The sequence below is a fragment of the Solanum verrucosum genome, unplaced genomic scaffold (genome assembly GCF_900185275.1).
Source record: "Solanum verrucosum unplaced genomic scaffold, falcon-dt-bn FXZP01000115.1, whole genome shotgun sequence".
Classification (NCBI taxonomy): Eukaryota; Viridiplantae; Streptophyta; class Magnoliopsida; order Solanales; family Solanaceae; genus Solanum; species Solanum verrucosum.
This window is the reverse complement of record NW_026020680.1, coordinates 2,158,020-2,182,829: the sequence shown is the minus strand read 5'-3', so window position 1 is coordinate 2,182,829 and position 24,810 is coordinate 2,158,020. Positions and strand designations below refer to the sequence as shown.

The 24,810-nt window shown below is 36.0% G+C and overlaps 2 protein-coding genes across 3 annotated transcripts in view; one reads left to right on the top strand and one right to left on the bottom strand.

Moving 5' to 3' along the window:
* Positions 1–24,810, bottom strand: part of LOC125812167 (superoxide dismutase [Cu-Zn] 2) — a 128,442-nt gene that overhangs the window by 56,724 nt on the left and 46,908 nt on the right. The gene's annotated exons all lie outside the window — the stretch shown is intronic.
* On the top strand, positions 1,286–23,193 carry LOC125812159 (uncharacterized). Of its 2 annotated transcripts, none has more exons than XM_049491649.1 (13): positions 1,286–1,559; positions 3,271–3,367; positions 3,568–3,654; positions 3,925–3,971; positions 7,154–7,211; positions 9,051–9,164; positions 9,344–9,460; positions 10,189–10,300; positions 10,731–10,825; positions 16,340–16,447; positions 16,664–16,875; positions 22,478–22,664; positions 23,039–23,193. In XM_049491649.1, exons 2-13 carry the CDS (start codon positions 3,286–3,288, stop codon positions 23,098–23,100), a joined length of 1,281 nt encoding a protein of 426 aa, XP_049347606.1. In that variant the 5' UTR covers positions 1,286–1,559; positions 3,271–3,285; the 3' UTR covers positions 23,101–23,193. The 2 variants fall into 2 exon arrangements, with proteins under 2 accessions (XP_049347606.1, XP_049347605.1); XM_049491648.1 differs by having other exon boundaries at positions 16,334–16,447.

The following is a 24,810-nucleotide window of genomic DNA, read 5'->3' as shown; positions in this document are numbered from 1 at the left end:
TATATATATACTCTTATAGTATCATTGACTAATGAGTAATTTTTGAACAAGACCCCTTAATATATATATATATATATATACTTTTATAGTATCATTGACTAATGAGTAATTTTTGAACAAGAAATCTTAATGATACCACAACAATATACATATACTCTTGTGCCTACATTGTTTCATTAATGCATGGCTTGACGACTCCTCTCCATCCGTTTGTGGCTAGTTGATCACTTTAGAGATTTGAAAACTTGGTGAGTCCTCATACTACGTGAACCATGTCGTCTTTATTGCTTTCTTATGTCTTTACTTTACGAATGTTGTACGTGGTGTACAGGTTACATCCCGACCACTTCCTTGATGTTGTAGAAAGACTTGTCAAGACTATGTTAGAGTTCCGCCTTTATGTTAAAACTCTTTCATGATATGAAATACTCTACTTTTGTCTATTATATTGTGTATATGTATGTCAAGTGGCTTGTGTAGGACCTTTCGGGATCTGACACGTCATGTCACGTATAAGGTGTACTTTAGATCGTGACATGCCCAACCACATAAATTTAGACTTCAGAGCCTAAATCTCTTTGGCTAAGGGCCGCTTAAACATCCCCAAATAAGCCAAACTACCCATACTAACCATTTCCCGGCTCAATGAATCTGTCATCACATTGACCTTTCGTGGATGATACTAAATAGTCACATCACAATCCTTGAGCAATTTCATTCATCTCTTGTCTCAAATTCATATCTTTCTGAGTGAACACATGTTGTAAACTGCGTTGATTAGTGAATACCTCACACTTGACTCCATAAAGATAATGCTGCCAGATTCAATAATTCTTTTACAATAGTAAATTTAGTTGAAAGCTATAATTCTAAAGTAATAGTAGAATAGAAAAAAAAACTCTTTAATAACTTAATTATAAATTAGAACAACATTTTACTCAATGGTAATACATTTAATTGAACATTTTGAATACTAAAACATATTTAAAATAAATATTGTGCGTGTTAAGGACTATGCTTTTTTAACCAAGTCTTTCAAAAATAAATAAATAATGTAAAATGCTATATATATATACTCCTTTTAATCTAATTTCTAACTCTCCCACAATACAAAGAGAGTGAAAATGTTGCGATATTTTATGGGTGTTTTCAGGTATTAATTAACCCTAAAAATAAGTACAATATTTTTAAGTATAAACTCGTGAAAAGGGATAGTTTAAAGGGTTTTATAGTCATTAACTCAAATTAATATTACTCCATCCTTCCTTAAACAGGCCTTAAAAGGCCGCGCTTCAGTAATTGCCACCTCTTTTCTGTTTTCCCTTCGCCTCTTCATCGGCGACGTGACTTCTGATATCAATGCCGACTTCTTCAACGGAATTCTAGGGTTTCAATGATCGGCATTGTCGGTTTTCTTCCCATTTCTTCCTTATTCACGTTTTCCGAACCGAATTTGAGCTTACTCTCCCGAATTTCATCTACATTTTGCGAAATTCTCATCGTTTACCCACCGAATCGTCTCTCTCGAAATTCTAAGTGATCACCGACGGTGAAATCTGGTAATGCCGCTGTGTTATCCATTTCTTTTCAGTTGATTTATTTTTACAGATTTAAATTGATTTTAGCTTTATTGAAAAGAAAATAAGAAGATATTTTTAATTTTAATTCTATTATAGGCGTTTTATGATGATTTAATTGAAGCGTTACTCATTAATTGTTTCCTCAATTCCACAATTTCGTACATATATCTCATGTTGATGATTAGTATGTATACTTGGATATATATGCATATAATTTGGTATTTTTGATGTTTATCTGTCTAGGAAATTCTAGTAAATGTGGTTGAAGATGTAACGTAGAAACTGAAATTTCCTCTGTTTGTCGAAGTGTTGTCACTTGACGATTTACGTGTGACTTTTGTAGTGGCATTGTGCCGTAGAATCCGAGGTGCAGTCCATGATCAATGTACTTGGCATACCTGTTTTCTGGACCTTCTTCTGAGCACTCATTGATTTTCATTTGTTTTCTCATACCCATAGTGCTACATATCAGGACATGCATTTTTGGTTCCATGATAAAAAAAAGGACCTTTTGCATTCTTTTTTTTTGTTGGATAAGTGAAATATTTCATCATGGATACTTGTGGCATTTTATTGGATAAAATTTTGATAATTGCAGTTCTAGTTTTGCCTGAAATTAACTTTTTCAGAATATTACTTGGGGTTGAGTTCCCATAGGTTGATGACCAATCTAAACATGGTCTAACAATGATGAATCCTTCGAATACCCGACAGAGGGGAATGGAGGTAGCTTATATAACTAACTCCAACTAACATGGGATTGACAAAATGTAATTGATGATTGAACATGGGAACTTCCTCAATTTTACCACTTAAACTTTACTTTTATGGTTGCTTACTCTCATCAAAGTTTTTCGCCCATAAACAGATATCCTATTACATGTTCTTAATGAATTTGACAAAGAATTCACATCTCCTTTACAAATGGGTCCAATACCCTAATGTGTCTACAGTTTGAGGTTAGCTTAACATTCTAAGAAAATTTCGATACACTTCGTAATCAGAAGATTGCTTGTTATTATGACTTCTACACTTGATGCCTTCTCTTTGTTACCCATTTCCTTCGTGTTTTAACTTTGAAGGCTAGCATTCTTTATAAAGTGGAGGTTGTTAGCCTACTTAATTATCTACGCTAATGAAGGACCAATCTTTTGGCAAAGACAAAAGCTCTAGGTGGTTTCTTCCCATCTATCCTAGACTCCTAGCTTTGGTGGACAAGTTAGCCATTACTTATTGCTAGTGGGAACTGGGAGGTGACAAATATCCCGTGGAATCAGGCGAGGTGCGCAAAAGCTGGCTCGAACATCACAATTATAAAGAAAAGTGCCATCAAGTTCAGATCTTTTCTATGCCAAAATTTTCATTAACTATTCATGTGTGTTTAATGCAACTGTTGATGATGAAAAAGACTTGGAAATAGTTGCCCGTTCACTATAATTGCTTACCTATTCAAGTAGGAAAAATAGGAAACTTGCAAGTGTTGGTGGGCTAAGAGTGCTTACAGCAGCAATAAGGTGGAAGACCCCTATTTGAAGTCTTACTGGTGCTCTTTATTATGCATGAAGTATTTTCTTGTCCTTCTGCTATATCAGGAATTATAGGTTGTTCACTTAGTACATAACTTAATCAAACATAGTTTCTAGTATGCCATTCGTCAAATTTACTGGAAATTTATCTTTTTGTATTGTAGTTTCTCAAGAACTTGATGGTATGTCCTCTTGGAAGTGGGAGAATGGAAGCCTTGACAAGGTTTCCTGTAGCTGGAAATATCCAACGAACAGCTTCAGGTGAATAATATAACTCAATCAGACAGTTTATGTGTTTATGTCCATTTAATTGTGCTTTATCATGTTAGCTATAAGTCTTGACCTGGTCTGGTGTACTCCTTATTGTCTCATATACTTCTATTTTTTTTTCCCACTATCTTTTTAATTTTGTTTGTTGAGATATTTTACCTTTGTTTCTCACTGCCTTCTTTCCTTGGCAGAGGAAGCAGGCCGCCATAAATTAGCTGCTCAGTACATTCAAAGAGAATTGAGAGAGGCAGATGAAGCAAATTTGATTGGTGAAGAAGGTATTTATGTTCTCTAGCTTTTTCACCTCAAGTCCAGTTGCTTGGCATGGAAGATGAGAAAAAGTTCATGTTGATTGTGGCTTGATTTGCATGCTTTGTTGATAAAGATTTACTTTTTCATCTAGATTTACAAATTTTACACTAGTTTAAGAAATCTCAGTGTAGCAAGCGTTGAAGTTTCAGGTGTATCAATCGGTTTACCATTTAATGCATCTATATCTGCTTTATCTGCTTTTATTGTTCGATCACCTTGGCATGCTCTTCTTGCAGATATGCACGTGTTTGGTTTGAGGCCACTTACCGATCCTTTGCATTTGGTAAGGTCCAGAAAGTGCATCTGTTCAATCTTGACTAAGATCGTTCAACTTGTTGATACCATCACAAAAGTTTTATTGCTAGACAAGTTTTCTTCTAATAATTTTTCACATTTGTGTTTACAAAAGAGTATTTGGCTTTCTTTGGTCTATGTCAGTATTCAGAAAACATGAAAATAGAATGATAATGATATAAGGAAGGGAGTGGTAGCACAGGCAAAAACAGATGGAGAATTGTTCCAGCAGTGATATGGTGGACCATTTGGAAGGAGAGAAATTCAAGATGTTTTGAAAGTATCAATAGTCCTTTCCATAAGATTAAAATGGACTGCATTATCACTTTTTGTTATTGGTGTAGTTCTGAGTATACAGATGATCCTGCAGCAATTGTAGACATTCTAGGATTCTTGTAAGATGAAATAGGACCTGAGATAGGTTTTCTTTTTTTGGGTTGATGTGCCTACTCAGTTGTATGTATTATGTAGCTTTGGGATGTAAATTTTTGGGATCCCAGCCTTGGTGCTAAAGATTTATATACAAACTTGTTACCTTTGAAAAAAAAGAAGAAGAATGATAATGATATAAATGTAGTGCCATACATGTTTTCTTTAACCTCATATATAGCTAAATAAGCTTTATCTGTAGGACTGTGCATGGACTATCATAAGTCTCAAGGCAGAAAGTACTCATCAAATAGAAACATTAAGGCGGAATTGGGTTATAAGTAGTTGGATCGTGTAAAGATTTGACACCTGGGCCTAACTCAACCCCAAAAGCTAGCTCATGAGGGAAGGATTGCCCAAATCCATATAAACAGACCACCAGTCCATTCCCCAATCAATGTGGGACTTTAACCCACTTTTATACCCCCTTCACGCCTAGGTCCAATTGGAGCGTGGGCTGGGTGTCTAAACGAGAATGGACATGGCTCTGATACCATGGAAAGATATGACACCTGGGCTTAACTTAGCCCCCAAAGCTAGCTCATGAAGGGAGGATTGCCCAAATCCATATAAGCAGACCACTAGTCCATTCCCCAACCAATGTGGGACTTTGATCCACTCTAACATCAACTTAGAACTCAACTATGACTTTCTTCTGAATGTGTATGGGAAGTAACTGCTGAATAAGCCACATCTTTCGGCATCTACTAGGATAAATTACTCATCTTGAGAAACTAAGGTGGAATAGAACACCCCCCCCCTTCCCCCCCCACACACACACAAAAAAATAAATAATAATAATAATTATAATAAAATGTGCATGCGTTGTTGATAAAATGTCTCAATAGACTAAGCCGAAAGGTCTGATTTTGCAGGCTTATGCTACTTTGGCAATGTTGACTTAAGAATTTGATATGATGATATTCATGAGAATTAGTTGAACTAATGAGTTCCTTTGGACTTTGATATATTGATTGAGTTCACGCATATGAAGAGATATTAGGTATTATAAAATTGAGTTTAGAAAGGGAAGATAATATTTTATAACTACTAAGTGTGAATAAATTGAAGATATCTTTTGGCTGCTGCCTTTAGAAGAAATTAAACCTTTAAATTTAGCAGAGGTGGAACACTATGTATTAATATGAAAATATAGCAGTAACTCTATTTTTTTGATGACTGTGGTGATAGCAGTAAGTCTATTAGGGGGACAAAATTCTATTAATCAATCAATAATTAGGCCTCAATCCCAAAATAGTTCGTGTTGACCATATGAATCCTCAGCAGCCATTCTGTCTTTCGAGTCCACAATACTAAAAAGTTTTGTCTTAAGACAAGTTAGGAATACACTAATAGAAGTCTCAAACCAGATTAAAAAGAACTTTGGAAAGCACTAGACTTAGTATAAGTATATAACAATGACTAAGCTATTTCTCACTTGTGGTATCATATATATAGATTCTTTGCTTCCATCTTGTGTTCTTCCCTTAATTAGTCCGTCTTCTGATAAAACTTTTCTAGCAATTTTGTTTCTGTTTTTCTCCTTAAAAAGGGATAAAGTCTTTTCTAAATATTCCCAACCTTATGATTCTATGTCTACCTTATTCCATTTTGGCGCCTTCAATCAGCATAATGGATTAGAGAAGTTAATTATTGTTCCTAAATCAATAACCCTATCAGCAAAGGCGTGTGAACTTTTATTGCTAGAGTAAGGTCTGCATACATCCCGTCCTCCCTAGACCCCACTTGTGGAGCTATACTGTGTATGTTGTTGTTGTGGACTTAGTTGGAGTTCAATTTTAGACTTTCAATTTTTATTTTGGTTTTAGAAACCAAATTGTTTTGTTGTTGGAGAACGATCAGAGCGTAGGGCTGTTGGGTTTGACTTTTGGAAAAATGATATTCAAGGGATAAAACATGTTTTAGGCTTTTCTTATAGATGAATTTAATTCATTAGAATGATATTCAAAGGATAAAACATGTGTGCACGCTCACACACACGCACACACATATTTTTTGATAAAGGTAACATCACACACACACATATATATACAACTTAATTTTTTTTCTTTTTTCTATTGAAAGGTGTTTACCATATATAAAACATGTGTGCACACGCCCCTCTCCCAAAAGCATAATGATAGGCCGACTTTGACTAGCGCAAGGTTTAGGAATTAGACGTTTAGCTAGTATATATCGTGTTGGCCATCTCAAAAATAGTATACCGTGTTGGTTTTGATGTCAAATTATTCAAAATAGTAGTTGATAAGTATAAAAAATGAAGTAGTTAGTTAAAATGATGTTGTGTCAAATTTAAATTTAATATAGAGATGTAATTTTTATACTACTTTGAATTATTGGAGGAACAGCTTTTTCATTTCAGTAAATAGGACAAGTTTTACTTTTTGCGGTAGAGTGAAAGTAGGCCAGTCTTATTGTAACGGAGGGAAAGCAACATTAACTCTCTCAAAGCCGTTATGTTTGTTACTTATCTCATGATGGCAGTATTTTGCTTTAATTTTGGTTTCCTTCCAAGCATATTCCTTTAGTCTAGCAGCAAACAATCTACTCTCACCTGGTGAAAGGACATATGGTTGATCATCTAGTAGGAAATTTCTCCAATAGAAGATTTAACACTGATACCTCAAAATGACTTACATGATTGCTTGCGTGATGATAATTCCTAATGCACTGCATTCATAGTTTTGTGGAAAAATTGATTCTTGAATGTTTGTTCTTAAGGTATGTTGCAATGCTTGTAAGAAGCCAATAAAGGCAAGCCAATACGTTGCCCATTCAGGTTTTTCCCCTTTTTAATAACTTAAAACATCTTGTGTTCTAGTGTCGTTGTAGTTATACATCAGTTTGTTGTATGCATAGTTTTATTTCAACTCTTAAGTAGACGCTTTTACCTTCTGTTTACATTTGCATGGACTTATCATAGTTGGAAATAACATCAGCCATGATAAACTATGGGATACTAGTCCCAAAATCATTATCATTTCTTCTTTAAAACAGCAGAAATGCCTATCTTGTAAAGTAGTTCCATAATGCCATTCTCAATGCAATGCTAATAATGTAATGGATCTTTGTGGGGATTTTTCATTTCTTTTATGAACGATATTCTGCTTTTCTAGAATTGCTTTGTAATCTCGAACTGACTATTTTTATATAGTTCCAGATACATATCAAATCATGAAATTAGTTTTGGAGCCACTTCATATATGAAATATGTTAAGTTTTGTGTCAATCTTTTCTAGAAGCAAAGCTTAGTGTAAGAGAGGATATTTTTCTCCTTATTTCCCCAAAGAAAAAGAGAGGATACTTTTCTAATTAAATTTGTTTTAACACACATGGGGCTGGTTATTTTCTTGGGTTAAGCCTGTTGAAGTACTTTTTTCGAATTGACATCAGTTCGACTTGAACCTAAGGCATTAGTCTACTGTGATATTATGTGAAAGAATCGGAGCATCCAACTCAAAACCTTAATAGTTATCAGTAGGGAAGCCCCGGAATATTATAAACCCTTTTGGAAATCCTTACACTACCAATTTAGGACTAGTATATTCTTTAATACTCTCCTGCATGTGTATCCAGGTTCTAGTGATTACATATGGATTGTCTGGACCTCTGGAGACCCTTACTTTACCAATATAGGACTAGTGTATTCTCCATAAGCTTGTATGTCTAATCGTATCGAGTACTCTAACCATCTCATCCAAAAGCTTTTATTTGTTTAATTATGTCTTGACATTCTCTCATGTAGGTGCTTGATTCTTTTCTTTCTTTCTATCTTTATTTTTGGGTCAAGCATGTGGATATCCTTTTTTGTGAATGCGCAGTGGTGAGAGTTGAATCTAGGACTTTTTCTGCTGCGATACTACATGAAAGAATCTGAGTATCTAAGTCAAAACCTTAATGCTATGAGTGAAGTACCCAGGACATTATAAACCCCTTGGAGACTTCTACCTTATCATAAATATATCTTTTTGTTTTTTTTGATGAAGACCTTATCATAAATATATCCTCTGTTAAGAGTCAGATAATACTTATTGCCCTATCCCTTTTTAACTAGTTGCACAAGGTGGCCCGTGTCCATCTCTCCTTACCATCTCAACTTTTTCTCCCTAGTTCGTCAGTAGAAAATGTAGAAACTCTACTGTTAGAGATATAACCCTAATTATTGAGTAGTACAAAAAACTAATCCAAATAGAGCAAAATTGACAGTGATAATTTATATGCTGACCCTACTAACTTGGGATGGGGATGTAGTAGTAGTAGTAGCGTTTGTTCATGTTGCATTTTCTTGGTCACTATTGGCCTGTGACAGAAACTTGATGAATTAGAAGTTTCTCTCCAATGCTTCTCCTTAAACCTTTTGACATATAAACAGTATCTTCCTATTTCCCTCATTGACTAATCAACCCTGTCATTTGGGTGGTTGGTGTATGTGCAAAGACCCTTAAAATTGCCGAACAGGTTGAGTCCTTGCACAATCTTTTCCAAACTTCAAAAAGATATTATCACCATAGCTGAGTTTTGTCCTAATTTAGTCTTGGAAAGTGATGACCAGCTTTAAAACTACTGTCTTTTGCCTTCTCTAGTCGTCCATCTTGTTTAACATGTTTTATCTTTTCAGAGCTTTGTAAGTCATTAAACTCTGCAGAAGAAATTGCTTTGGAGGTCAATGATGGTACCGTGCACAAGAAACGCCTGAGGAAAGAGAGGAAAAAGTCACTAACTGCATTCTCTAGTATCCTTTCCCTAAATGAACATTGTTTTTGGTTGTCCTATGCTCTTGAAGAAAAGTTTATGAGGTCATCTCTGCAGTTCTCTATAAGCTGAGATCCGTTCGCATACTTTAAGTTGTTGTTATGGTGTATAACTTTTCTTATTGCTTAATAATGATTTGCCATCTTTAATTTCCTATAGACAAACCTGTATCAGTCAGAAAGAAAGCAAAACCTGAATTGTTAGATAATGGTTTTGCTGCATCATCATGCTGTTCGGAGGAGCTTCATTCAACTGTTTCCTTTCCTAAAGATAAAAGTATCATCCTCTTTTTTCTCATGTTTCTTGTTCTCCTTGTGATTCTTGTAGTCATTTTCCTTATTTTACTGATGATTCATAGGATTTAGCTTAACTGTAAAACCCATTTATTCCTACATTCAACTAAACGATTCCTTTGTATTGTTATTACGTTCCTAACATTGTTTAATGAATTAAATGCACAGTTGTTATTACAAGTTTATACTCCCTCTATATTGTTTTATATAACACTATTTCCTTTTCAATTTGTTCCAAAAAGAAACGACACCTTTTTATATTTGAAAACTTGTTAACTTCTCATTGTACCGTTAATGACATGCTCCTATATCTTACAAAATGTCATGACATCCTTTGAGACCACAAGTTTTAAGGGTACTTTTGTTATGTGCCAAAAGTCTTTCTTAAGCTCAGTGTCTAGTCAAACATTTGAAACATGGAGATTAGTTTCTTTTCTTTTTTCAAATTCAATACTTGGACAAAATGTTCCCTTCTTAATGTTTCGATGTAGGTGGGAGAGAGGGTTGGGAAACTTTAGTTCTGAGAGCTTCTATTTCTTAAGGGGTGCCTCACCAAATGAAAATGATAAAGAAGTTACCTGTTTGTCCCTCTATATTTCCTTACAGTGTTTCCGTGCTGTCAAAAGAGCTTGATATTTAGTAATTTTGCAAAAGCTACATCTTCATATGGTTCTTATGCTGATTGCCTTGTCTATTTCCGTATAACTGCAGGAATTTCATCACACTTAAATGTGGCCACTGTGAGAAATAGCTCCATGGTTAATCCTGGACCTGTAGATTGCTCAGAAGGTGCAATCTTGCACCAGGAAGAAAATTCTAAGATGTATGCACTTATCACTTGATGTAGGCAATGTCTTGCATTTTCCTCTCCCTCTTTCAGAGTGCAGAATTCCAACTGTCTTTTAACATTTAGTTAGTGCTAACATTTGTAATCAAACAGTTGTTGCATTGGAGTATATAATGTTCTATCTGTTGGTGTGTAAACCATTAAACCTATTGATGATGGCTCATATGCGAAGAGAATGCTGTATTATTATTTCATTTTGAAGATTGAGATAGATGCTTCTTTTATAGCGTAGTTTTGGCTGGTTTAAGTTACCAGTTGATTAGTTTTGATACAATAAAGACATACATGCACCAGAAAAATCATATTAAGGCCCAATTAAGTGGTTAATCTCTTTGAACTGTGTTGGGAAACTGAAGATCCTTTTTCTTGATTTCATAAATTGATGGCATTTTTCTTCATCTTGTAGGCTAATTGCGGGAAATCGGCAGCTATTAGCTAATTTTGGTGCAGTAAATGGTGTTACTAAGAGTTGGTCTGCAAATTCAAGAGAAGCTATTCCCGGTAAGGCCAGATTTATATTTTTTCATAAAGTTACTGTAACACCTCGTTTTCATGAGACGCCAAGGCACCTAATGAGCCACTACCCCTTAGGCGGACCTCTTCAAAACATTATCTATTTCCACAGAATGGCGACATCCCACAAAAGAAACAATACTATAGAATCCTTAGTGATTAATGGAGAAGAGTCTTCAGATCCTGTTGCAATCAGAAATGAAATTGTGGATTTTTATCAGATTTTGTACAAGGAGACAGAAAGTTGGAGACCATCTTTGAACATCTTAGATGTTCAAACAATCACTGAAGAAGAACAAATATTGTTGTCTAGAGGCTTTGAGGAGGAAGAAGTTTTGGAAGGAATAAAACAGTGTGCTGTTGATAAAGCACCTGGACCAGATGGCTATACAATGGCTTTCTTCAGTGTTTTTTGGGAAACTATCAAAGACGATGTGATGCAAACTTTCCACAAATTTCATGCTCATCAAAAGTTTGAAAAGAGTTTTAATGCCACTTTTGTAGCTTTAATTCCAAAGAAGGTGGGGGCAAATGAGCTAAAGGATTTTAGACCTATCAGCTTGATCACAGGGGTATACAAGATCATAGCTAAGGTGCTGGCAGAAAGGTTAAAAAAGGTGATCAGTAAGCTAATAAACAAGCATCAAATGGCCTTTATCAAAGGAAGGCAAATCATAGATGCTGCACTTCTAGCTAGTGAGTGCATTGATTCTAGAATTAGAGGTGGAATCCCTGGACTGATGTGCAAGCTAGACATTGAGAAGGCATATGACCATTTGAACTGGGAGTTTCTAATCAATGTCCTAAGGCAGATGGGGTTTGGATGGAGATGGTTAAGCTGGATAAATTTCTGCATTAAAACCACGCGGTTCTCCATACTTGTAAATGGAGAACCAGTTGGTTTTTTTCCAGCAGAAAGAGGCCTGAGACAAGGGGACCCACTATCCCCTTTTCTATTTATCTTAGCCATGGAAGGTTTGGACAGATTGATGAGAGTTGCTTCTCAGAATAACTGGATAAGGGGCTTTTCCATAAAGAACAGGGTAAATGATACAATTGAACTAACACATCTTTTGTATGCAGATGACACATTGGTATTCTGTGAAGCTGAGCAGGAACAAATTTGCTACTTAAGAGTGATCCTGGTGGTCTTTGAGGCTTGCTCAGGATTGAAAGTAAACTGGAGAAAGAGTAGCATTTTTCCAATTAAGGAAGTGCAACAGATTGAGGATCTTGCAAGCATCTTGAAGTGCAAGATAGAGAAGCTCCCAACAGTTTACCTTGGGATGCCTTTGGGTTCTGAGCACAAAGCAGGAAAAATTTGGGATGGCATTATTGAGAAAACAGAGAAGAAATTGGCTATATGGAAATCTCAATACCTATCTCTGGGAGGTAGAGTTACATTAATTAACTCAATTCTGGATTCTTTACCCACTTATGTGATGTCCCTTTTTCCTATTCCTAGTAGCATAGTGAAGGTTTTAGATGCACTTAGAAGGAACTTCTTATGGCAAGGGAACAAGATAGAAAAGGGATTCAACCTGGTGAAATGGCCTGTAGTACAACAAAGCAAGGAAAATGGGGGGCTGGGAGTGAGAAATTTAAAAGTTCATAACATGAGCCTCCTCTCAAAATGGTTGTGGAGATATAATCAGGAGGAGCAGGCTCTATGGAAAGAGATAATAAACCACAAATATGGGCAAGAGGATTTCTGGTGCACTAGTGAAGTTAATGAAACTTATGGAGTTGGGGTGTGGAGGACCATCAGAAACCTTTGGGAGAGTCTAAAGAACAACTCAAAAATTGTGGTGGGTAGAGGAGACAAAACAAAGTTCTGGCTAGATGATTGGTGTGGAAATGGGATTTTGAGGGACTTGTTCCCTATTCTTTTCTCAATATGCACAAATACCAACAGCAAGATAGAGGAGATGTGGTCACCACAAGGTTGGAATATAATAATTAGAAGACTGCTAAATGACTGGGAGATTGATGGAATGGCGGAGTGTTTGGGCTTGATTGGTGGATTCCCAGGTACTACTCTAGAGCCAGACAGATTAGCATGGGGACATCACAAAGATGGGGTATTTTCAGTGAATAGATTATACAACTGGGGACTTAAAAGATGTGCAGGAAGATCCATTGGACCTTGGAACACAATATGGAAAAGTGTGGCTCCTGCCAAGGTGAAGTGTTTCACTTGGTTGGTTGCTAGGAAAAAATGTTTGACTCATGAGGCAATGCAGAAGAGGGGCATCAACATAGTATCCAGATGCCTCCTTTGTAAAGAAGCTCTGGAGACTAACAAACACTTATTCATGCACTGTAAGGTAACTGCTCAGGTGTGGGCTCTGTTTACAAGCATAGCCAATGAATATTGGACTATGCCTGAACACACCTCTGACCTTCTTAGCTGCTGGATCAAAAGGGGAGGCAGCAAAAGTCAGAAAAGATGGTGGAGAACAGTTCCAACATGTATATGGTGGATTATATGGAAAGAAAGGAATCAGAGAATTTTTGAAGGAAAGGAGTGTACAATACAGAAGATCAAATGGAAAGTAATTACTACTTTAGGTTTTTGGTGTAAAGAACAGGATATAGAAGAGGAGTTCCAATTAGTGGACTTCATAGGATCTCTGTAAGTATTTCTTTTTAGTCTTTTCCTTTTGTTGTAACAGTCTTTTTTTTGGAGGTGGCCAGCATAGCCCTTAATGCTGAGGAATATAAAAAGTTACCAATTTCAAAAAAAGAAAAGAAAAAGTAAGTTTGAAAATATTTAATCAAGGAAGTAGTTTAACTAGGAGAAGTAATATAAATGAAGAATCTGATACAAGCGTTTCAGAATAGAGAATGAAACCAAAACTTGCGCAAATCCCAACTCATACTATTCATAGAGCACCTGCAGGGTTTTCAAAATACAACATCGGGTTTAAGCCCAACAATGTAAGTTAAATGTAACGTGAAAAGATAAACTCTACAATGAACAGCTGGCAGTTTCAGTCGACATCGTTGAGAGATGGCCACAAATAGGACCAAGAAATGCCCAACGTGCCATGAAAAGTAAAACCTGTAACCAAACTGGTGTGAGTCTCACTAGACTCCACATGATTACTTTATTAATAACAATGTTGCCAACATTTTTCAATATCATAAATCATAAGTATGGAATATATATTAGTATCTCAAATCTGCACAACAGATAACATATCCAAGGATCTAGATCACAACTTAATAATAGGCCCTCTCCGACTCATATGGCTAGACCAGATAATCAACAACAATAAAACCCCAGAACTGCGGAGAGTAACTCTTACCCAACCATCTTTGAATAATCAACAACAATAAAACCTCAAAACTGCGGAGGGTAACTCTGGCCCAACTGTCTTACAAATAATCAACACCAATAAAATCTTGGAACTGTGGAGGGTAACTCCAACTATCTTACTAATATAATCAACAAAAATAAAACCTCAAAACTGCAGAGGGTAACTCTGGCTCAACCGTCTTACGATTCCGGCTGCGAAGGGTGACTCTGGCCTGACGTCTTACGCAAAGTCTCATCGGGATGTGAAGGGTGACTCTGGCCCAATCGTCTTATACACCCGAAGACAGCATGTATGAATCATAACAATTATGTTAGAATAGAAATAGGTATATACAATCCTACTTAGAATAGGAATAAGACTGTGAATAGGAATAGGTATATACAATCCTACTTAGAATTTTTTTTTGAAAAAGGTAACTTGTACTATGAACAAAAGGAATACTCAGAAAAGTATTCCAGTAATACTTACAACAAAATTACAGAGGGAGGGGTGTCCCTACTAAGCTTCATAAATAATCTAAAATACTAGGAATATGCTCTTCTTCTTGAGGATATTCGTGTTTACACCAAAAAAAGACTATGAATAGGAATAAGAATAGTAAAGAGTATCCTACTTGGTAAAGGATTATATTGTAGTATCTATAAATAGGGTCTTTGTGTAATAATGTAGACACAACAATTCAATAATTCTTCTCCTATATTTCTCATAAATAACATAAAACATCATGTATGACTATATCAAGACCCAACATCACCATAAATAATATGACAGTCAAGCCAATATAATCTAATATCACAAGTGTCAGGACTTAATTTGAAGCATAAAAGCTCTAATAAAAGGAGACAACTGCTAATTAATCATAAGAGTAACTGTGGCCCAACCATCTTGCAAATAATCAAAAACAATAATTTACTATCTCAACAGAGGAGTCCCAAACTTAACTCAATAAATCTCCATGGATATCCCAAATATTTCACAACATTATATTGAGTACTTCCTAAATAGCCCATATTAGCTAAACAATCCGATATCTTAATATTCAATTATATTATATTAAGGGTTTCACAACAAGTTCACAGTGGTTATTTCATGCTTAGTTAATGGAAGCAAGTAAGTAGTAGTTCAAATCTCCCTACCTCACATCCAACATAATACTGCGACCAAGCACTTGCCCAAAGTTCACAAACGGAGCATTTGATAGTCCCAAACTTGATAGTGCTGAAATCCCCAAAGTACTACGACCAAGAAGTGACCAAAAGTCCATCACTACAATCTCAAATTGTTCCATACTTAGTTGGTAGGATGATCCCCAAAGGACTCAAAGGACTACAACTTTCATCTTTTTCACTTCTCCATATTCATTATAGATTGCGCGTTATTTTCGTTTGGAGTTAGGTATTGTGCGCGCTCATTTGAAACTTATGTCAAGGCATCCCTTGGACTATAAATCACTTCCCTAAGTTCATACGGGTCACAAATAATAATACGAACCTAATAGAACCTTCTAATTACCAAACGGAGCACGTTTTTCCCATACTTCAAAATCTCAAATTACAATACCGGGATTTTCTAAATGAAGTCTTTTTTTAAAAAACTGGTAATGTTAATTTTCTAAATGACGTCTTTACCAAAAGTAAACCAAACAACGTCCGATTGACTTCAGATTTTGCAAGCAAGTATAATGGAGCATTGAAGCTGATGACACACAAAACGGAGAACCACTTCTAAAGAATAACCTAGCGGGTCGTTGCAGTGATTTCCTTTTTTTGGTGTTATCAAAGGAAAAAAAAAGAAAAGAAATCTACTTCCATTCAACACACCCTTCTTTGTTTTCCAAGGACATTTTGTCAGGCTTCACTTTGTGCATATTGTGTGGAAAAATTTGATTCAAAATTTGCATCGTCAAACTTTTTGAGTGGTAGAAGAGTACTTCATGTAATATATTTGCTGTACATTTCTTTGGGGTGCCTTATTCTTGGGATGAAGGAAAAACCAGATATTACCTCCCAAAGGCTATCAATACAGTTAACTAGCACATGGGAAGACTAATTTGGTGATTTAAAACCATTTCTCTGAAATTCTTAATTCACTTTCAGGAAAAAATAGAGGGTGTTTCTTTCTCGGTCAGCTTTTCATTGTTTAAAGTGGCTCATGTATAGGTTCTATTGTGAAGTTTCAGGTGAGGAGCATCAAGAAAGGTCAACCGCTGGCAGTGACAATACTGGTAGTCGTGCTGTTGCAGTTAAAATTGCCACTCAAGTCCAAAAATTTTGTCCAAAGGCTGAAGGTGGTAGTCACATCTTTCTTTCAGTTGCTCATAGCTACCCCTGATTTTTCATATTATAAAGACCTCGTCCTAAACTTTTGTAGTCAAAAAGAATTTCGAAGATCACTTCTTTTATGCTCATGGTGATTTACTCTATGAGTCATTTTGCTATATTGTCTTTTCCTTAACTTCTAGTGCTAATATTTACATGGTACTTTGTGTGTTGTTGACCTCCAGATGTTCCACATCCACTTGCAACTAAGATGTACTATTCTCAGAGAGTAGTCCGTCTCAGATCAGCTCTCAGTTATATGTATCATGAGGCATCATGTAATGACAGTGGCAATGAGTTTGCCTGTCCAAAAGTATTAAAAAGTAATGTGATGCCAGCGGACATACTGTGTCATAGCAACAACTCCCATATACAAATTAATTACCAGCAGGAGAAGGTTAGTCAGATTCTGCTTTGTGTTTTAGTTGGCGACACCTTATATGCCCTCATTGTTATATTTGCTTCATCCCCTGGCCGTTCTGGCTAATTTCTATGTCGGATGATTATCATTCCTTAAATTCATGCATCAAAATTGTTTGTTGTTGGAAAATGTGGTAAGTTGCTAAGTTTACTTCCTATGTTTTCTAGGATTCCTTTAGTACTATCAAAGTCTTTCAGTAGAAAATATAGAGAACTTCTAGTAATTTTTATTTTTTTTCTTATTTCTATTGGATATGAGATGAGCTCAAATGGAGCGATTTGATCCGTGAAAATTCATATAGACGACCCCAACTTGTTAGGGATTAAGGGATATTAGTTTTTAATAAAGTTTACTTCCTATTGAAAATCCTGTAACGTTGACAGAATGAATGGAAAGGCACTGTTTATCAGGAGAAATAGTGCCTATAATCACATTCCATTTTCTAGTGCGTCTTACCTTCTTAGTGCTTTAACTCCTTTTTCAAGTTCTTAAACTTGTTGACTTCCCAGCTGTGGCATCTTTTCCTGGCTTTAGTGAAATTGAAATGGACAATGCCTGATAACACTCTTGATTTAATGAAATCATGTTGGAGGAACTGTGAGACAAAAAAGTGGCGGAGGGCTATTCCTGCTTGTATATGGTGAACTATTTGGAAGGGAAGGAACAGTAGATGTTTTGAAGACAAGAGTAACTCCATACTAAAAGTAAAGATGCGCTGTATTTCTTATTTTCATTTTGGCGTAAAGAAATTTGTGACCCTGATACAGAATCCATCTTACAGTTTTTGGAAGCCTTGTGTGATTCTATAATAGGCTTCAGATTTAATTTTTGTCAATACAGCTGCCAGCTCACTTTGTGCTGATTACCTTTATCAAAACAAAAATGTTCTTAAGCTAGTTGAAGCGCTACTGGCGCTCACCTTGCTTAGTTGGTGCTTTAGTTCTTTGTCATGCTCCTAATTGCCAATGGGTTGTGGGTTTATCAGGGTATCGTTAGACATTATATAGCTAGCAAAGTGATGTTTTAGTTTTTAACAAAATGTTATGAATGAATTATTTAGTGATTACGTATGTGCAATTAGATTTTTGTGTGAGTAACTTGTCTCAAAAAACTTAAACCTTCTCCTTCACATATAGATTATAAATTAAAATGGTTCCTGCATTTTATTGACATGGTTTTTATTTCATATATTTAGGATAATTGTAGTTTTTCAATTCTTTTAGGGATAAGGGTCTGAAAAGTACCCCAACTTTGGTCGGATTTGCTGTTGCGATACTAAACTTTCATGAGGACCTATTACCTCCCTAGACTATTTAACACCGTATTTTAAACATATATATTTGCCCACGTGGACATAAAAAATAATGCAAAATTATAAATAGTAATGTGTCCACGTGGACACATATATACCTTTAAAATACACTATTAAATAGTTCAGGGGGTAAAAAATACGGTATTAAATAGTCTAGGGAGGTAATAGGTCCTTATGACAGTTTAGTATCGCAACAACAAATCCGACCAAAGTTGGGGTATTTTTCAGGCCCTTATCCCATTCTTTTATTCAAATAACTATTCTTTATGTTTATAGTTATTTTTCTTGCATTCATATTTTCTTTTTTTTTTCTTTAGTATTTTCTTCACTCAAAACCATTTCATCCCTGTTCTTAAACCCAAGCAAACCTTAGTTCTTTTTTTTGGGGGGGGAATGAAGTAATTGGCTTCATTAATGCCATCAAGAAGATGCAAAAAGGTGACAAAAATATGGAAGCAAAAAGAACTGATTGTTAGCTCCGGTAGAGATGATTAGATTAAGACTAGGGAGCTAATGAAGCTCAAAAAACTATTAGGTGAACAGGGGATATATTGACCCAACTATTAATGCAAGAGGCATCAAGAGAATGGGAAGTAGTTAACAGTCCATCGAAACATTTTCTGTTCCTTCCATTCCAGGTAATCCAAAAAATTACAGCAGGTATCATCTTCCAGATTTTCCTGATGGTGCTGTCAATATTCCAGCAATTCCAATCTCAAAATGCTTCTTTGATGCTGTATGACATTACCCAAATAAAACATGTTTTATGACAATGGAACATGTTTTATTTGAATTGTCTGAATTTTTCATGTGTCAAACATGCTTTCCTGACCACCAACCATGTCAAACAGACCACTTTGAATAGAGCCTTGATTTTCCAATCAATTTTCAAGATCAATTGGAGATAGTGTGATGAGTGTCTGACAGAAGATGAAAGACACAACTTATTGTAAATTTTTGTTGCTGTCCATTCCACACCATTGAATCTTCAACATTCCTTACACAATGAAAGATTTCTAGTGTCTTCAGAATCTCAACCAGCCTCTCAATTTCCAGTCATTCAGCAATCTTCTATAAGAGATTCTATCCATGCTGACGCCATGCATCCTTAATTGTAACTTCAGGTATAGAGGGAAGACTGAACAAGTCTGGATATGAGTCTTTGGGGGACCTTGTCCTAGCCAATTATCATTCCAGAATGATAATTTCCTACCATTGCCAACTCTGAACCCTATGTTCATAGCTAATTCGCCCCAGTATTTTAGAATTAGTTTCCAAATACAAAAGAATTTACTGGTTTACTACTCCAGTGCCCCGTCGACCATATTTTTGATTGATCACCGTCCTCGATAAGGTTTTATCTTTAGTATTGTATCTCCATAACCACTTCCACAGAAGACTTCTGCTATGCAATCTAAAATTTCTAATGCCCAGACAACCAGATTTTTGTTTAGAGATCAGAGATTTTCATCCCACTAGGTGAAAATAACTAATTTCTAATAACAGATGATTACCTGCTGACTCAAGATTCCTTACTGCTGTAGACTTCTAATCTTGTAGTTCCTAGTCTGTAGGAAATTTTTGTAACTCATCCTCGGCTCCTCCTATTTAGGCTTTGTTTCGATAGTAATTATCTTTTCAAGTTTATCTTGTTGATACAGTTGCTGCACATATTCTGTATAAATACTGCCATATGATCAAATAATATTAATCGCATTATTTTCCTCTCTTCTGCTCTTTTCTCCTTATGGTATCAGAGCACTTCTAAACTCCAACGAGTTGATCCTCTCCTTTTTTTTTCCTGCTTACTTGTCCAAATGGCCCCTATTGTTTCTGTGACTAATGCGGATGGAGTCAACAATGGCATTACGATTGTTCAATTCAATCCTGTTACCCAATTGCCCATAAAATTAACAGGCAGTCACAATTTCTCCCTGTTGAAAGCTCAAGTTTCAATGCTTATGTGTGGTCATGATCTCTATGGGAGTCTCAATGGCTCCATCTTTGCTCCCACTCACACCATCTCTCAAAACAATCAACATGTTGATAACCCTGAGTTTGTTCCTTGGTATCGCCAAGATCAGTTAATTCAAAATGCTATCTTGGCCTCTGTTGATCCTACACTTGCCCCCATTATTGCTGTGGCAGTCTCCACAAAAGCTGCCTGAATGCTTTGCATACTGCTTATGTGAAGACGTCTCAAACAAGAATCTTCAGCTTGTGTGACCGATTGGCTCGCCTCCTTAATGACTCTCGTCTGGTCACAGATTATCTTCATCAAGTTTGATCACTTTGTGATGAGCTTGCAACTGCTGGTGTGCCTGTATCAAACCCGAAACTCATTGTTAAAATTCTTGGTGGACTAGATCTGAATTTTGAGAACTCTCTGCATTATGAAATTGAGGATTCTTGGTCTGCTGCCATTTGTGCTCGAGATTCTACAATTTCTTATGAAGAGCATTATGAAAAGCTTCTGGATCCATGAGCTTTTCCTTAAGCATGAAGAAGACAAGAAGCCGCTATCAACTCCTATTACCGCTGCTGTAGCACAATAGACAAGCTCAACTCCTCGCCAGGATAACAATAATAACTCCAGCAATCGTCGTCCAGGTGTGAACACTCCTGCCAACAATCAGCAATGGAAAGCACAACCATGGTGCCCATGAAGAAACAACAGCAGCAGCCTTTCGACAAATACCTTTTGCTGCCAACTATATGATCGCGTGGGTCATTCACTGCCAACTTGCTATTTCTTTCCATTGACAAGTTTGCATTTAACAACAGGTCATCAACAGTAAGGCTTCTGGTCCTGCACCCTATCCAACATTTTTCAGCATGAAAGAGCTTCAAAAATAGGAGGGTTGGATTCAGATAATGCACCTGATTTCTGTCTACCTCACAGAAAATCAGGGTATCATCTGTATAAAGCAAATGAGAAATGTTGACAGTGGCCCTTATCCCACATCAAAGCCATTCAGCTACTGCATCTCCTTGGCTTTGTCCAGCATTCCTTAGTTCTTTTCTGTGATCTCCATTTAGAGATGATAGAGGCAGACTAATTAATCTTAATTAGCATGTGATTGTTACTTATTGCACTCCCTCCTTCAGTGAGTGCAGAATATGCTACCTCTTGATCTATAGATGTCAGATTGTGTGCTAATTATTTACTGAAGATGTGACAAGGAGGAGTACTATAGAATACTTAATCCGAAAAAAAAAGAGGGAAAACCATGGAATATTAGTTCTAAAAGCACTGTAATGTAGTTGCCGTAAAAATGGGACTTATATCAGAAGGTTGTGTTATCTTTTCCAGCGTGTTCTTGTCCTTTTGCTTGCGGGTTTCCTGAAGTGTAACATTCATCCTCATTTCTTTCTTCATCAATTAGGCTGGGAACGCTTCATTAAGGCAGTTGAAAATGATTAAAAATATGTCTTCTGCTGATATCTTTTCTGGGTTCTTTTAATGGCAATGATGACTGTTTCATCCTAATAACAATTTCTATCTTTGTCGGTTCCAGGATGTAAACCATTTTTACAGCTTCTTATCCAATTTTACCTGATCCTTGTTCTATCTCTGAGACCTAAAACCTTAATTCAAGTCAATTTCCTGGTAGCTTGGCTTTGGAAGATGTTTGAGGTTGTCATTGTTGCTCATCTTATGGGTGCAATGCCTCTTTTTCTGGTGTAGAAGTTGTGTTGAATTGGGACATATTTGAAACGCAGTTGCATATATTCTTTTTCAGCCCAAGATAATTAGTCCTCAAGTCAAAATACTGATTGAATCACATTGGAGAGAATAATGTCTTACCCTTTGAGAAACATAGTCATCAGTTCCTTGGTGAGTAGTTGAATGAGGGTTCTGTTTGCTTTCTTTCTCAGTATGGTTAAATTTGAAAGTTTTATCACAAGACCGCTTTAGCAAATGTGGTTCTATTTTGATTTGTTATATTTTGTAGTGGTTTTATGAACTTTCATGTATAAGGTGTTCCTTTTTGGTGTATATATATGCGAGTGAAATGCCTCAAACCTATACTTCTGGTGCTTGTTTGAACAATGAAGGATATCTTTTTTGAGACTTTACTGATCTCTGAATTCAGAGGATTCATATAGCTGAGTCCAAGTAGTTTGGGATTATGGTGTAGTTGATTTATTGATATTGGTATTCATATAGCAAACCCCAACTAGATGGGGATTGAAGCATAATTGATTTTTATTGATCTAGGTCATTTTTCTGGTGGCTAATGCTAATGTTGGCTTGTGGAACAGGCACGTGATCATTCCTTTCCGTTGGTTGAAAAGCCAAATTTACCTCAAATGGTTGAATCTGGGGGATGTCCACTACCTATGAACATCACATCCCAATTTCCTGTGAATAATGTCGTACCACACACCTCCATTGCCAATAGTGGAAGCAATTATAATTCGAATTGTTATTCATTTGCAGGCCAGTCAGGTATTCGTCTGTCCATGTCAGTTTATGAGTGCTATATTCATATCCAGGTCTGTTTTCAATAATTAGGTCTCAGAGAGATAAATAGATTTCTATTCCATCTACAGTATACCTCTCAATTTGCATAAGAAAGTGAAAAGTGGTGTTGCAGTTGAAAAGGAATATTTCTGTGTAGTCATAACTAGGTTGCTTGGTTAGATAACAAAGTTATAGAGAATTTATCTCTGTGGTGTTAAATTGCTTTTGTATTCCCTCTGGAATTGTACTGAGAACAATGTATTAGGAGTTGCAATTTATCACGGCTATCTAAAATGGTTAGAGAAAGCTAAGGCCTCTCTAGTTTTCGGAGTCTCTAAACAAATACCATGTTTTTGTAGGCAAGCAGCTACAACCTATGCAGCAGACTGAGGGAAATAGTGCAGCTGTACAAAATTACTGAACGAACCTTTTTTCTAGAGGAAAGTCAACCCTCTTTCCTCTTCATTTTGTAAGGTAGGATATATCCGCTGACTGGCCGTGATAAACGGTGGGACTAGTCCATCTTAAGCTTCTCCACTAGATTCGAGAGTTGACTCCGTTATGGAAGACGGTGTGCTAGTTCTTCCTTTGATTTAGATTCTGGTACATGAAGGTTTCTTTCTCTCTGACTCAGAAAACTAACTGCTAATTGTACATAATCTTCCATACAAAAACATCCTTGAGGATGCAGACCTTAGTGACTCATCAAGAATTTCAGATATCCTTTTGGATAATCATTTTGTACAAAGAACGCCACTTACTAATGATATTCACTTTTGTTAATGTCCTTAGTCTTTGAAAATCATAGAAAGTATCATTACAATCTTATATTTCTTAGAGATTTCATTATTGGATGTTCTATCTGTCATAATTTGGAAATAGGAAATCCCAACTTGCTGTTTTGGTTGACAATTTTGGTCTTTTATGTTTCTAAGTAATCAATAGGTAGCAACCTCTGAGTGGACCAATTTGGAATCCAGCTGCTAGCAAAACTCATCGTTATATTGCTATTATGGAAAGTTTGGTGGTAAGTGTCTTTGTGCTGGTATTCAAAACAAATACTTTGTTCCTAGTGGAATATTGCATTATTCTCTCTGTTTATAATTTGCTAATATGAAGAGTCACAAAATTGTTGTTATGGTAATGATGATGTGATAGATCTACAAGTGTTCCATTCCATTTCCTGGAATTGATCAAACATTGTCTCATAATGTCAAAGAAAATTAAATTGGAGGGAGTAGCTATCAATATTCTTGAAGAAAACGACACTCGATCTGATTCTTAATTGGCCTAGGAGTAGATATTTTCTATGGCTTTAGACAGATATTTGTACTCAAAATATCTACTTGAAAACGCATCTTATGTTGTTATGGTAATGGGGGAAGCAATACCAATACCCATTTGACAATTTTTATATCACACTACACATGAAGGAATACAAAAAAGTTGAATTAGATACGCCTACCTAACAAACAAGGATAAGTAAGAATCCATAACTACATCTAATTGTAGTTTTCCTCCCCTAGCTACTACAATATTTATTTGATCCATCATTTTACTACTAACTTTTAAATATGAAATCTACTAAAATCAACAAACCAATGTTGGCCTCACAAGTAGCCCTACTTTCGTACATTTGAAAAGAAGAAATATCTCATGTGGGTGTGGGATCCGTGTCCGATTTGGTCAATCAATTTTGGTTCCCTTAACCAAAATCGATGGGAAAGTTTGGACAGTTTTAGTGACTTCTATAATCAATACAAAAGTTAAGATGAAATTGAAGAAAATGGAATACCTTTTTGTATAGGAACTTCTACGTCACTCCTTTTTCTTTAATCTCCTTTCAGGATTCTACTCAAGTTCTTCACAAAATATCTTATAGTTTAGGTTTTATAACTCTATTTTTAGATATTTTAATTATTTTTAGGTGAATCCCCGTAGCATCCATACATGGATTTATATCCCCGAATTTTAAAAATTAGATCATAAAGGATCCGACCTCTAGATTCGCACCCGAGTTCAAGCAACTTGTACTATAACTGTATTTTTGCAGTCGGATTTTCCAATCCCAATACATATAGTAATTTCAAGTTGTTCACATTTACTTTTTCTTTGTCGACAACAATGAAAC